The sequence below is a fragment of the Pan troglodytes genome, chromosome 2 (genome assembly GCF_028858775.2).
Source record: "Pan troglodytes isolate AG18354 chromosome 2, NHGRI_mPanTro3-v2.0_pri, whole genome shotgun sequence".
NCBI lineage: Eukaryota > Metazoa > Chordata > Mammalia > Primates > Hominidae > Pan > Pan troglodytes.
Genome location: NC_086015.1, coordinates 34,720,479 through 34,734,829, shown reverse-complemented (window position 1 = coordinate 34,734,829; position 14,351 = coordinate 34,720,479). Strand labels below are relative to the sequence as shown.

General features: G+C 37.9%; 1 protein-coding gene across 1 annotated transcript in view; it reads left to right on the top strand.

Annotated features, from left to right (window-relative positions):
* GADL1 (glutamate decarboxylase like 1) overlaps window positions 1-12,398 on the top strand; it is a 190,180-nt gene extending 177,782 nt beyond the window's left edge. Inside the window, exon 16 of the mRNA XM_009445070.5 lies at window positions 12,272-12,398. Within this exon, the coding sequence (XP_009443345.1) occupies window positions 12,272-12,306 (35 nt within the window). The 3' untranslated portion in view covers window positions 12,307-12,398. The remainder of the gene's footprint in view (window positions 1-12,271) is intronic.
* The last annotated feature ends 1,953 nt before the right edge of the window (window positions 12,399-14,351 follow it).

The window sequence follows — 14,351 nt, the reverse complement described above, 5'->3', positions numbered from 1 at the left end:
GACATTGGACATCAGGTAATGAAGGACAGTGATCCCTGAGAAATAGGAAGCTAATGAGGTGAACCCAATGATTGCTCCAGCTTAATGAATGAGAGGTGTTTTTTGTTTGTTTTTTAAGTGTGGCACAGGAAGAGAAGCTAAGATGGATGTCAGAAGACTCTTTGAGTTAAAGAGACGGATTTGAAAGACTGGGGAGACCAGGTAGCTAGAGGATTGGGACAGATTACTGAAGAGAAAAGAGCTACATTGAGAGAAAATTCTGATCCGCAGAGAGTCTCCCTTGAGTCTTCAACAGAGTACTGATCAGCACATGCATGTAAGAAAACTACCTGAGGCTGAAGAAAGAATTCCCTTAGAAGGTTTAAGGAAACAGTGTCCAGTTCTCATACAGGGCCTGTAATATTGCCTCCTTCTACTAGCCAGGCTGAAAAACCTCATGATTTACAAGACATTGGGTAGAATACTTAGAAAAGCATTGGGTAGAATACTTTAAAAAGCCTTGCCTCAATAGTAGGACAAAATTAGCCTTAGACTAAGATGTCTGGGTTGTGTCTGGTCTTATTACTGATGATGTTAATGTTGATCACTTGGTTAAGGTAGTACCTGGCAGGTTTCTCCATTGTGAAGTTTACTGTTTTTCCCTTTTCATGCACTATTATTTATAAGTCAGTTATGTATGGAGGAGAATTAAGCTCCATTTTTGGAGTGAGGAGTATAAAAGAATCTGTAGACATAAAGTAAAACCACTAACAATAATTAATAAATATTTTAGGGGAGATTTTTAAGGCTATGCAAGTATCCTATTTCTCCTTAAAGTTTTGCTCACTAATTTTTGCAGTCATCAGTGGATGCTGCCAGCTGCAATTATTCCTGTGGTGTTCTACTGCTAACTTTGTTTGTTTTTTGAGACGAAATCTCACTCTGTAGCCCAGGCTGGAGTGCAGTGGCAGGATCTCGGCTTATGGCAACCTCCTCCTCCCAGGTCCCGGTTCAAGCAATTCTCCTGCCTCAGCCCCCTGAGTAGCTGGGATTACAGGCACACACTACCATGCCCAGATAATTTTTGTATTTTTAGTAGAGACGGGGTTTCACCATGTTGGCCAGGCTGGTCTTAAAGTCCTGACCTCATGATCCACCCGCCTCGGCCTCCCAAAGCGCTGGGATTACAGGCATGAGCCACCGCACCTGGCCCCACTTTGTATTTCTGTCATCTCTTTTACATTTATCAATTGGAATTATTTTGTAAGAAAAACATGCATTTCTCCATAGTTATTTATGTACTTAATTTTGTACTTATATCAGTGTGGACTCGAGGATATTCATTTTATGCTCTGTTGGTTCCAGGTTTGATCACTGGGAGATTTCACAGATTGACTTCTGTGTCCTTTTGACATGCCCTCATCTTAGAGGTTTATATTTATATCATTGATCAAATTTAGAAAGTTTTAACTCATTATTTCTTTAAATAGTCTATTTTTCTCTCTCTTCTCCTTCTGGGACTTTCACAATGTGTACATTGATTCACTTGATGGTGTCCCAAAAGCCATGTTCACTTTTCTTTAATCTTTTTTCTTTCTATTTCTTGTGTTAATAATTTCCATTGTCTTATCTTCAAGTTCGCTGATTCTTTCTTCTGCTTGCTCAAACCTTTGAGTATCTGTAGTGAATTTCTCATTTCAGTTATTGAAACTTTTGGCTCCAGAATTTTGGTTTTTGTTTGTTTGTTTCTTTTTAGGTTTTACATGTCTTTATTGCTATTTCCATTTTGTTCATAGAACATTTTGTTGACTTTCTACACATCTTCCTTTAGTTCTTTGAATATCTTTAAGATAGTTGTTTTCAAGTCTTTGTCTAGTAGATCAATTTTGAGGTATGGTTTTTACTGTGGTTTTCTTTTTCTTTGAGTGAGCCGTTATTTCCTATTTCTTTATTTGTCTTGTAATTTTTTGTTGTTGTTGAAAATTGGCCATTTGTAAGTAATAACATGCTAACTCTGGAAATCAGATTTTCTTCTTTCCCTGGGAATTAAGTATTTTTGTTATTATGGTTTTTTTAGTTGTCATTTTTGCTATAGACTATATCTTTGCCAACAGTCAACCTCAGATGTGAACTTAAGGTCTTCTCAGATCTTTTCTGAACTTCTGTGTTTCCCTGGGCATATATAGTGATTTTCTAATTTCTTTCATATATGTGTTTGCTTTTGAATGCCATAGTCTTTAATATCTGGTTTCCAAAAAGGAAAAAAAGAAAAATGAAGGGGAGGGGACACCAGCTTTATACATCTCCTGGAAGTCACTTCAGCTGGAGAAGAGGCTTGCACAATTGGGGAAGGTACAACAACAATGCCATCACCTCTGTGTCTGCACCCCTGTGATCAGAAGTGGCAATCAGCAACTAAGCACGGATCTCCACTATTTAAAGAGTAGAATTAATTTTGTCCACCCTGGGTCCTACAAGCTGTGTGCAAGTTGCTCCAGGAACATGTGCAAAATAGCCTGCCATGTGGCTGAGGTGTAAAGCAGGGGTTCCCAACCATTTTGGCATGAGGAACCAGTTTTGTGAAAGACAATTTTTCCACGGACCTGGTATGGGGGATAGTTTCAGGATGTAACTCTTCCACCTCAGATCATCAGGCATGAGTTAGAGTCTCATAAGGAGAATGATAGCAAGATCACTCACATGCACAGTTCACAATAGAGTTCATGCTCCTGTGAGAATCTAATGCCGCCACTGACATGACAGGAGGCGGAGCTCAAGCGGTAATGCTTGCTCACCTGTCACTCACCTCCTGCTGTGCTGCCCAGTTCCTAACAGGCCATGGACCAGTACAGGTCTGTGGCCCAGGGGTTAGGGACCCCTGGTGTAGAGCATAGGTAGCTACTACTATTTTAAGAGCTGAAATTGACTAAAATAACAGCAATTTGCCATCTAAGCTTTCCCTTGAAAGTTGCAAGCCTTCAATAGACTTCAGAATTCCAAAATAGTTACATCAGACAAATTCTGCCAGTGCAATTGCTGACTTTTGAGGAGTCAGATTTTGATGCTACATACTCCACCATCTTTGCAGAATCCTCTGCCTTCTTGTAGTTTTAATTTGCATTTCTGTAATGACTGATAATGTTGAGATGCTTTTAATATACTTATTTGCCATTGTATATTTTATTTGATAAAGTTCTTGTTCAGTTTTTTGCCCCTTTTTTTAATGTTTTTGTTTTCTTCATATTAAGCTTTAAATGTTCTTTATATATTCTGGATAAAAGTCCTCTATTGGTATATGATTTACAAATATTTCCTCCCAACCTGTGATTTACCTTTTTGTCTTCTTATTAGTGTCTTTCACAAAATGAAAGTTTAAATTTTAATCAACTGAAATGTATTAATTTTTCTATTTTGGTATCATATCTTAAAAAAAAAACTCATTTCTAACCTCAAAGTCACATGGATTTTCTCCTGTATTTTCTTCTATAAGTTTTATAATTTTACACTTTTTCATTTATTTTTATAAACCATTTGAGTTCATTTTTGTATAAGGTGTGTGGTATATGTTGAGGTTCATATATTTTGTATATGACACCTAATTTTTCTACTATTTAGAAAGGACTATTCTTTATCCACTCAGCTGTTTTTGTATATTGTATAAAGTATAAATATAAATCCTAAAAATGTAATTTTCCTCATGCCAAAAGAGAGAGAAAACATTTCCCCCTTTCTTTCTGATAGGCACTTCCTTTAGAAAATAGATTGCAAATGTTTTATGTGCCAGGTTGAGACGTATTTAAATCTCTTTAAAAGCTAAATGAGTCTCTTGCTAGTTTTTCATTTCAGTTATTTTTTTTTCTTGGGGATGTTTGGACCTTCTTTTTGAAATGCAAACATCGAGGAAGATGAGCTCTGTCTTCCTGTTCCTGTGGGAGTTTCAGCCTACATGCTTGACTCCTAGTGTAACTTCCTGCTTTTCACAAAAATATAAGAAGTTTTATTATTCTTTTTGATAAAGACAATTCACATGTATGTAATGGATTGCATCTGCTTTGCTATACAAAATGGTGTGATTTCTTTCCATTTTTACAATCCCCTTAGCCGGTTGCATGTGATGCTCCTTACATTATAGTTTAATGCTTATGGAATAATAAAATTGTTTTTTTTTCTTCTACCTTTGTTTTTTGTTTTGTTTCATTTGAGATGGAGTCTCACTCACTCTGTTGCCCAGGCATGAGTGCAGTGGCATGATCTTAGCTCACTGCAACCTCCACCTCCTGGGTTCAAGTGATTCTCGTGCCTCAGCTTCCCAAGTAGCTGGGGTTACAGGCATGCGCCACCAAACCTAGTTAATTTTTGGATTTTTAGTAGAGATCGGATTTCTCCATGTTGGCCAGGCTGGTCTCAAACTCCTGCCTCAAGTGATCTGCCCACCTTGGCCTCCCAATGTGCTGAGATTACAAGTGTGAGCCACTGCACCCGGCCTCTCTTTTACCTTTGTGAAGGGAGAGATTTTATGGATTGGTAAGAGATTTTTTTTCCATTTCTTTTATTTAGATTTCTCTGAAAATTATTAAAAAATAAGTTACTATATTTGTATAGTCTATTTCTGGGTTCCTTATTCAGAGGACTGTAACTTTTTAGGTATTTTTTAAAAATCAGATAGTATGAACCCTCCAACTTATTTCTTTTTCAGAATTGTTTGGGCTAGTCTATTTCCTTTGCATCTCTACATAAATTTTAGAATATTCTTGCTAGAGATATATGATTAGAGTTTAGCATTTCTTTTATGTTTATCTTTCTTTTTTCATTAGTTTATTATAGCTTTCAGCATACAGATTCTAGACATATTTTGTTAGAGCTTAAACTGACAGATGTATCTCCCTTTTTGAGGTTACAATTACACTGTCTTCTACTCTTTATACTATCTGTTTCTTCACTAATTATGTTCAATCTTTACTTTTCAGTGAATTTTATAATCTAAATTGTTTTGTTTCTGTTAATTAACCTTGATAGTTCCTCTTCTAGTAAAATAGATCAAGTCTGTCTACTCAGCACTTTGTAATTATAAAAAGCATTGGAAATAACCCAATGTCTTTGAGTAAGGCAAGTAATTTTGTTATATTCGTGTGATAACACTACACAGCAGTTAAAATGAATAAATTAGATTGATATTGATCAACATAGATAGCTCCCAAAGGTGTAATCTTAAATTTTAAAAAAGTTGTAGAGCAATATATACAAAATGCCATTTACATAAATTAAACAGAACACGTACAGGAAGTAACACTCTAGATTTTAGACACATATATCGATAGGAAAGATCCACATTTAAGCCAAAGAGAACTGGACTCTTGGAGGGTCAATAGAGACAGGACTAGGAAGTAAAGACAGTTACTTAGATGTTCGTGTATTTGTAATGTTTTGTTACTTTTCAAATGAAAGGCTAAGTTCTGAATCAAACATGACAAAATACCTTTATTAACTCTGAATACATGCTATAGGCCTGAGTATGTGATGACTTTTTAATTTTTTCTAATAAAATAATTTATGATTAGATAAAAAGGAAGCATAAGAAAACAAACACAAAAACATTAACAGCCATAATTTTTCTGTTGTTCTGGAATTAAAATATACAAACATTAATTAGAAGTAATATTATCTACAGCAGACTTGTACTGAAATCTGAATTATGGAGCAAAATAGTCCAGAAGAAGTTTCCATTGCAAGGAAAAATGTACTGCATCTTTAAGGAAGTAGCACAAATTGACAATAAATGAAACTTTCTCATTCTTACTCCACATTAAATGATGTTGGGGGCATCTGTTTAGCAATTAGAAAACATAAATAATCTTCCATCAAGCCCACACTATGCACCTGAATAAATTCTAGAGAGAATAAGCAATTAATTGTTTTAAAATAATGCCATAGAAAATCTTTAAGAAAATAGAGGTGGATGTTTACTGGATCTTTGGACAGACACTTTTCTTCTAAATATGAATGCAACAGGAGAATTCATAAGGAAATAGAGTGAGCGATTATACTCCATGAATATTTTTTTAGTTTAAATGTTTTAAGTACACATTAAGAAAATTAAAAAGCAAATGAAAGTCTGGTGATAGGGTTTAATACATGCTACTCTCAAAATATGTCACCTTGACATTTGAGAAAACAGAAGAACCAGGAAGGCCCCTCTCAACTTTCGCTTGCCCTTCTCCCCTGAAGTGGGTTGTAAGACCCTCAGAGAGGTAACCTTCCTATGCCCAGAGGAAGGAACATCCTTATCTCTGAAGACACAGGGAGAGAGAAGAATCTGAACAAACAGGCCTTGCTATGTTCCCCCCAGTTTATTACCGTAAGATTATGTCTTCTTTGTGCAGTCATACATTTGCAGAACTGTCCACTCTTCATCAAACTTAAGCATGAAAATACATAGGTTTCCCTGTTTCTTTAGGTCCTCCTTTCTGAAGACTCCCATGTCACAAAAAATTTATAAGTGAATAAATTTGCATGCGTTTTTCTTGTCAATCTGTCTGTTGTTACAGAGACTTCAGCAGTGAAGCTAGTGATGGGTAAAATAAATCTTTCCCCTATACAGTGGGAAATTATTTCTGGCAAATATTATAATTCATAAAATCACTTCAGTGTCATAGACAAATATATAAAGGATTGTCAGGGCTCAGAACACAATACCCATTGGCAATATGTCACCTTGGCATGATGAGTGTTTTAAGCTGAAGGAAATTGACAAAAATGCTCCGCAGAAACAGGAAGGTCCTCGCTGATCTTCTCTTGCCTTTCTCCTCTGAAGCAGGCCGTAAAAGAATTCCCTACACTACCTCCCTTGAAAGTAGGACATAAGACTTTTATTCCAGAGGGGCCCTGCCCTATACCGGGAAGCCAGTAAGACTCTAAACAAACAGGTCTGGCTGAGTTCTCCCCTGTTTATTACCATTAGATCACACTCCTTTGTCCTCCAGCCACGCTTCTGCACAACTTTCTACAAAAATACATAGATTTCTGTGGGTTTTTACGTCTTCATTTGTGAAGGCTCTTGTGTCATGTAAAACTTATATTAAATAAAAATGTTATGCTTTTCTCTTGTTACTCTGCTTTTTTGCTATAGGGATCTTAGCCAGTAATCTTGCAATGGGTGACAATAAGGTACTACCTGTTCTCTCCTACAGGAAATTACATATAATTCCCAGCCCAGAAATATAATTTCTAAACAAGTATATGAAAAAACTCAACCTTCTATGAATAAAAGAGATACAAATAATAACATTAGTGAGGCATAATTGTGGAATATTACAATTTAAAAATGCTAATATGTAAAGCTAGTGAATGTTCTGTGAAATATATGTCTTACGTGTTGTTGGTGGGAATCAAAATGGATACAAAACTTTTGAGAAATAATTTGGCCAGAGACCATAAGTATCATAAAAATACTCATAATCTCTTATAGTATATCTTAAGGAAAAATAAAACATAGCAAACTTATATGAAAATATTAATTGCAGCATTGTTCATGATGGTGGAAAAAGGGAAATGGGAAGCAATCTAGCACACAGAAATACAGAAACGATAAAATAACAAGCATAGATAGGTAGGAACAGAAAGGTGTGATGCATTTCCTGAGGATGAGAAAAGTAATAGCCAACACCCCTATTACAAAAGACAAGTTAACAAGAGAAAAGCCTAACAGATGTATTTAATCTAAGTTTTACATGACACAGGAGGCTCCAGGTTAAATGACCAAATGATATAGGGTATAATGGTTAATATTAAGTGTCAACTTGATTGGATTGAAGGACGCAAAGTATTGTTTCTGAGTTTGTCTGTGAGGGTGTTGCCAGAGGAGATTAACATTTGAGTCAGTGGACTAGGAGAGGAAGACCCACCCTTTATGTAGGTGGGCACCATCCAATTGGCCGCCAGTGTGGCTAGAAAAAGCATGTGGAAGAAAGTGGAATAAGCTGGCTTTTTGAGTCTTCCAGCTTTCATTTTTCTCCTGTGCTGGATGCTTCCTACCCTTGAACATCAGTCTCCAGGTTCTTTGGCCTTTGGACTTACACCAGTGGTTTGCCAGGGGCTCTCAGGCCTTCGGCCACAGACTGAAGGTTGCATTGTCATGTCGATTTCCCTACTGTTTAGGCTTTGGGACGTGGACTAAGCCACTACCGACTTTCTTGCTCCTCAGCTTGCAGATGACCTATTGTGAGACTTCACCTTGTGATGCTGTGAGTCAATTCTCATTAATAAACTCCCTTTCCCATGTACATATATCCTATTAGTTCTGTTCCTCTGGAGAATCCTGACTAATACACAGGGAAAACTATCTTATTTCATATTTAGCTTCTGTGAAGCAGGGACAGCTGAGTAGAAATGTGATTGGCCATTAAAATGTATGATCTAATAGTAATAGACTGATTGGAGGAAATTCATTTCCTTGTGTCATAGGGCAGAATTCTGGAATAGGGGTGTTATGACTCATAATCAAACAAGGTAGATGAAACACCTTCTTTATGGCCATTTTCTACATGGAAGGAAGTGGGTGGGGAGAGTTAAAGTAACAATTTTAAACTTCATAGCTGACTTTGGGGAAAAGAGATTCTGGTTTCTATGATTTGCCTTGGAAGAGAATGAGGCTGAGAGATAGGAAGGCAGAAGGTCAGAGAGAAACTTTGATTCTGAGACTGCTTCTGATACTTTAATTTGGGGGATATCATTTTCTGAGCCCCAACAGATGCCTATGTAAGACATAAAATCTTTTTACTTAATCACTTCTATATTGTTGCCTTATAAAATTTTGAATGTTCTATATTTAAGTTATTAACTTCATATTAGCATTTTAAGAAACCACATTTAACATCAATTAGTGAAAATATATAACATAGTTTAATTTCTTACAATACTTGTATATGAATGGTTTAATTTTCTAACACAATATCTGTATATTAACACAATTACCTGTCTCATAAAACAAATTAACACAATTACGTGTCTCATAAAACAAAACCACAAGGTATGGCCACATTAACAACTTTTTCTTGGACCATTGTGCCAACAACGGAGACATTTGTTGCAGAAAGCATGACTCAGCGTAGTCCATAGGGGAGCTATAGTGAAAAAACATTCCAACAAATCGAGCTCTGTCCCAAATGTAGGGTCTGTTCCCTGACCAGAAAGAATGGAAGATAATATACTTCTTTCCTGGTTTTGGAGGAGATTTTCTTCTGATTGCATTCAGTTCCCAACATGTTCAACTGTGAAGTTTGAGGAGCTGGGAAGATTTCACCTAAATATCATCACCATTATCCTTCTAGATATCCACTGCTCCACCCTCTAACTTGAAGGGCTTCTGAGTGCTCTGGGAAACTGAGAAGCAGGTTACCCACACAGGACCTCAGTTAATAAATTATAGTCTATAACTTACTTTCAAATAGTATAGCACATGCATTTGATATATATGTGTGTGTATGATGGCTTTACTGCACATTACTAGGATGCATGGCTGCCCAATCTCAAAAAAATACTCTAGGGATGGTGAGTTAGTATATTAAAAGTCACACTTCAGAGACTGTAACTACAAGCATTTCACCTACCTTTATATATCAATGGTGGAGGTTTTGTCAATTATCATGATGGATATACAAATAAGTGCTCATTGTTGAAATTACTGGTGTTCAAGGTATATGTCTTAGTCCATGTTAGTGTTGTTATAAAGGAGTACCTGAGAATGGGTAATTTATAAAGAGAAGAGGTTTATTTGGCTCACAGTTCTGCAGGCTGTACAAGAAGGATAGTGCCAGTATTTGCTTCTTGTGAAGCCTCAGGCTACTTCTACCCATGGCAGAAGGTGAAGGCAAGCTGGCATGTGCAGAGATCACAAGGTAAGAGAGGAAGCAAGTGAGAGAGGCATTTCCATCCCTTTTTTTAAAATAAACAACCAGCTCCCTACTGGAACTAATAGAGTAATAAATCACTCATTATCATGAAGATGGCACCAAGCCATTAATGACAGGTCTGCCCCCATCATCCAAACACTTCCATTAGGCCCCACCTCTGACACTGGGGATCCAATTTTATCATAAGGTTTGGGGGACAAAAATCCAAACTATAGCAATATGTGGATGGACTAAAAATATTGTGAAGATCCCTTCCATCTTCAGGTGAATAGAATCCAGGTAGCTCAGACATCCAGATCTTTTACAATGGCATTTGAAGCTTGTTTCTGAAACAATGTCCAGGTACTAATTTACTAAATTCTGGTTGTTGAACACCAACTGTAAAGTTGCTGCCTCCTAACTTTAGAATATTGTTGCTCTTGTCTCAGGTGTGAGGTCTGGTGATGGTACCTAAAGAGAGAGACTTGGAACTTCCTTGAGGTTGTGGTAAAGGTTGTATTATCAAACCTGCCAAGACCAGCTCAATTGGGGAGGCCCTAACCCAGCAATGCTACAGGAATTAAAGACACACACACAGAAATATAGAGTGTGGAGTGGGAAATCAGGGACTCTCACAGCCTTCGGAGCTGAGAGCCCCGAACAGAGATTTACCCACATATTTATTGACAGCAAGCCAGTCATAATAAGATTTACTAAAGGTATTCCTTATGGGAAATAAAGGAATGGGCTGAATAAAAGGATGGGCTCTGGCTAGTTACCTGCAGCATGAACATGTCCTTAAGGCACAGATCACTCATGCTATTGTTTGTGGTTTAAGAACGCCTTAAGCGGTTTTCCTCCCTGGGTGGGCCAGGTGTTCCTTACCTTCATTCCAGTAAACCCGACAACCTTCCAGCATGGGCGTCAAGGCCATCACGAGCATATCACAGTGCTGCAGAGATTTTGTTTATGGCCAGTTTTGGGGCCAGTTTATGGCCAGATTTGGGGGCCTGTACCCAACAAAACCAAACCAGGGTCTGTTAATCCAGTGCAGCAAAGCCAAAGAGTGACACTGGGATGGAGATGAGAGAAAATGAGGTATTTATTGCAGGGTACCGAGCAAGAAGATTCAGGCAGCTCATGTTTAAGACCTGAACTCTGAGATGGTTTAAAGGTAGGAGTTTATAAAGATGGGGAGGCAGAGGTTACAGAAAAAGTCATAAATCAATACATTGAGGCTATACATTGGTTTGACTAAAAATGTGGGACATCTTGAAGCAGGGCCTCTAGGTCATAGGTAGATTCAAAGACTTTCTGAATTGTGACTGGTTAAGAAGCAAAGCTTTGTCTAAAATTTGGGATCAGCAGAAAAGAATGTTAGCTTTAGCTCATGGGTTTAACTGCCTCCCTCGGGAAGAAATTTAGAACGAAGAACGGTGATCAGAGTTCAGTCCTCATTTGCCCCTTATCTGAGTTCTATGTGCCAATGGATCCGTTTGGTGGGAGTTTGGATTTCTGTAAACCAACTCAGGAAGAGAGGTTAAAATGTTATCTTTAATTTCTATAGGGAACAAAACATCTTGTGATGCTAACTGCTTTAGTTATTGTTTTAAGCTACTTTTGCCTTCTTGCTTATCAAATCGCTCATTTACTTCCCAGGGCTAACTAGGTGTATGGAATTTCCCTTAAAGGAAGTCAAAATATTCCCTTATTATCATGCTTTGGTGGTGAGGGGTGGGCTGCAGGCCTTTAAGAGGGGTCCCTGCTCTGTCTCTGTTGTGTGACTCCTTTCTTTGCAATCTGAGATTGTTTTCAGTGAAGCCTGCTGGGGAGGTTTTTGGGAGGAGTCTTGTATCCTTAGTCTGCTTCTAAGCATTTGAAACTACTGATAACCAAAAGAATCTGATAATTTTGACTGGCAAAACTGAGTTAGCTTAATTCATAACAGTCAAGGCCTGAGAAAATTATCTTGGGCCACTGGAGCCAGTACTGATTAACATTAAGTAGGCAGTAGGCTGCTATGGATGGGAGCTTCTTACCAGTTGCTAGTATGAAAGACTATTGATGTCATTCTTTGGCACAAGAGATGATTCTCACTTGAATGGATCCAGAAGTTTTAGAGTTTCTGACTTAGTATCCTTGCTGTTCCCATGGGCTGGCAGTATAAAGTGCCACTCCAGTGGGGGCTGGCTGTTCCCTGGATGATGGATGATGACTTACCTTCATTCTGCATGGTTCCTCCAAGTCTGCAGCTCATTGTCCCTAAGCCCCATGAACATCTTATCTCATCTTAGTTCCTTTGTCTCCCTTCAACTGGAAAATTTTAACTAGACTTGGTGATGGGGAAACAAGAAGCTTTGTTCTTATGTTTCCTGTCTTCTTTCTTGCTTTGAATCTCTTCACAGATTGCCTCTTGATGTTCAGAAGCACAAGCATTTGAAATTTTAAAAAGCCTTTCCTGGTACTCAGCTTTAACGGAAAATCATCCTGCCCCATGATTTAGCGTGAATGATACAGGAGACCAGAATATGCCACCCCAAAATATGCCTCTTTAGCAGAATTATTTTGAGAAACAGCAGACACAGGAGAAGCTCTGAAAACAAAGGAGAAGTAAACCCTTTTCTATGGGAAATTTGCATTTATAAAGTAAATCTCAATTTTTTAAGTGTGTCTCCCTCTCTATATAAGAAAGAGAAGGATGGGTCAATCACTAGAGACTCTTATCAGTGGGGAAGGTATTGACTTACAACTGCATTACAAAACTTACTCTTCTTTACTGTACTTTTCCTAGTTTCCTCCTCCTCCCTGACACCATTCTCTGTTTTGTCTTTAGCTGAAGATAGTATTTATGCTTGAATTCTAAACTATCTCTTTGAGAGTTCCTCATTTGTCCCTGGGTGTCTCCCATGTATACATTTATTGCAGGGTACCAAGCAAGAAGATTCAGCCAGCTCGTGTTTAAAACCTGAAGTCCCAGATGGTTTAAATGCAGGGGTCTATAAAGATGGTGGGAGTGGGGGAGGCAGAGGTTACAGAAAAAGTCACTGTATACATGTTAATAAACTTCTATTTGTTTTTCTTTTGTTAATCTGTCTTTTTATATTGAGGCCCCCACTGAGAATTTACAAGGGTAGAGGAAAAATTATTTTTTCTGTCCCTGTAATGGGCACATGAAGAAATACCATGAAAAAGAAACTGTCTAATTCATATATATATATATATATATATCCCAAGCCTTATCTCAAATCCCTAGAATAAGATAGGTTTGGAAAGCTAGAATTTTGGAGAACTTTCCAAAAGATAATATGGTACATATTATGTGTGCAGGGAAGCTTACACTTCTCTTCTGAAGGTTTGATAATTAAGTTGGCTGAAATAAACTGGTAATAGACAGATTAACAGGAGAAAAGGCATACAAATGTATTAACATGAAAGTGCACAGGAGTCACAAAAAGTATGCAAACTCAAAGAAAATTCAGATAATTGAAGCTTAAATCCCCTCTTATAAACTAAAAATAAAATCCTAAGCCCCCTCAGCTAACTAAACATGTAATCGCCTGGTGGGTTCTTCCTGCCCATTACATGGACAAAATTAATTCACTGAGATTGTGGTATTGCAGTAAAGAAACAGTTTAACTGACATGAGGCAGACCACACAGGAGAACTGCAGTTGTCACTCATACCAGCCTCACTAAAGGCTCAGAGGTTAGTTTTTCAAAGATAGTTTGGTGGACGGGGGACTAATGAATGGGTGCTGCTGATTACCTGGGGATGCAATCACAGGGGCATGGAAAATAGTCCTTGTGTGCTGGAGGGGCACTCTGGGTGAAGGGCCACAGGACCAGTTGAGTCCTGAGTCTGGGTGGGGTCAGTGGTTGCCAGAACACAAAAGTCTAAAAAACATCTCAAAAGGCCAATTTAGTTTCTACAATAGTGATGTTATCTAAAGGAGCAATAAGTCACAAATCTTGTGACCTCCAGCCACGTGACTCCTGAGAAGTAGTGGACTACAGAAAGTAGATCTTAGCAGAATTCAGTCCCCTTTCATGGTTAGCTTGGCCTATAGCCAAGAATGGGTAAAAACAGCCAGCATGTAAGGCTAGAAGCAAGTTGGAATCAGCCACGCTAGATTTGTCTCACTGTCATAATGTTTGCAAACGCAGCTTTAAACAGACCCTCTCTAGTTCAGGGAAAACCCAGAGAAACCTGAAAAACTGAATTCCCAGCTATGATGGGAATGGAGGTCTGATATGCCTCATCATACTCCCACCCTTTGCAGTTTAGGCACAACTGACCAGCATTAACATTAAAATAGAGATCATAAGACTGAGTAAACAGACTATGGCAATAAGACACCAATTCCAACCTGACTGGTATAGCATGTCATGGCACATGACAGATAGCAGACCCTGAAGGAAATAGACAGATTTTACTTTAAGTTATTTTTCTTTAACATATTTTGAAATGGCTCTGCAAAGCCATCTT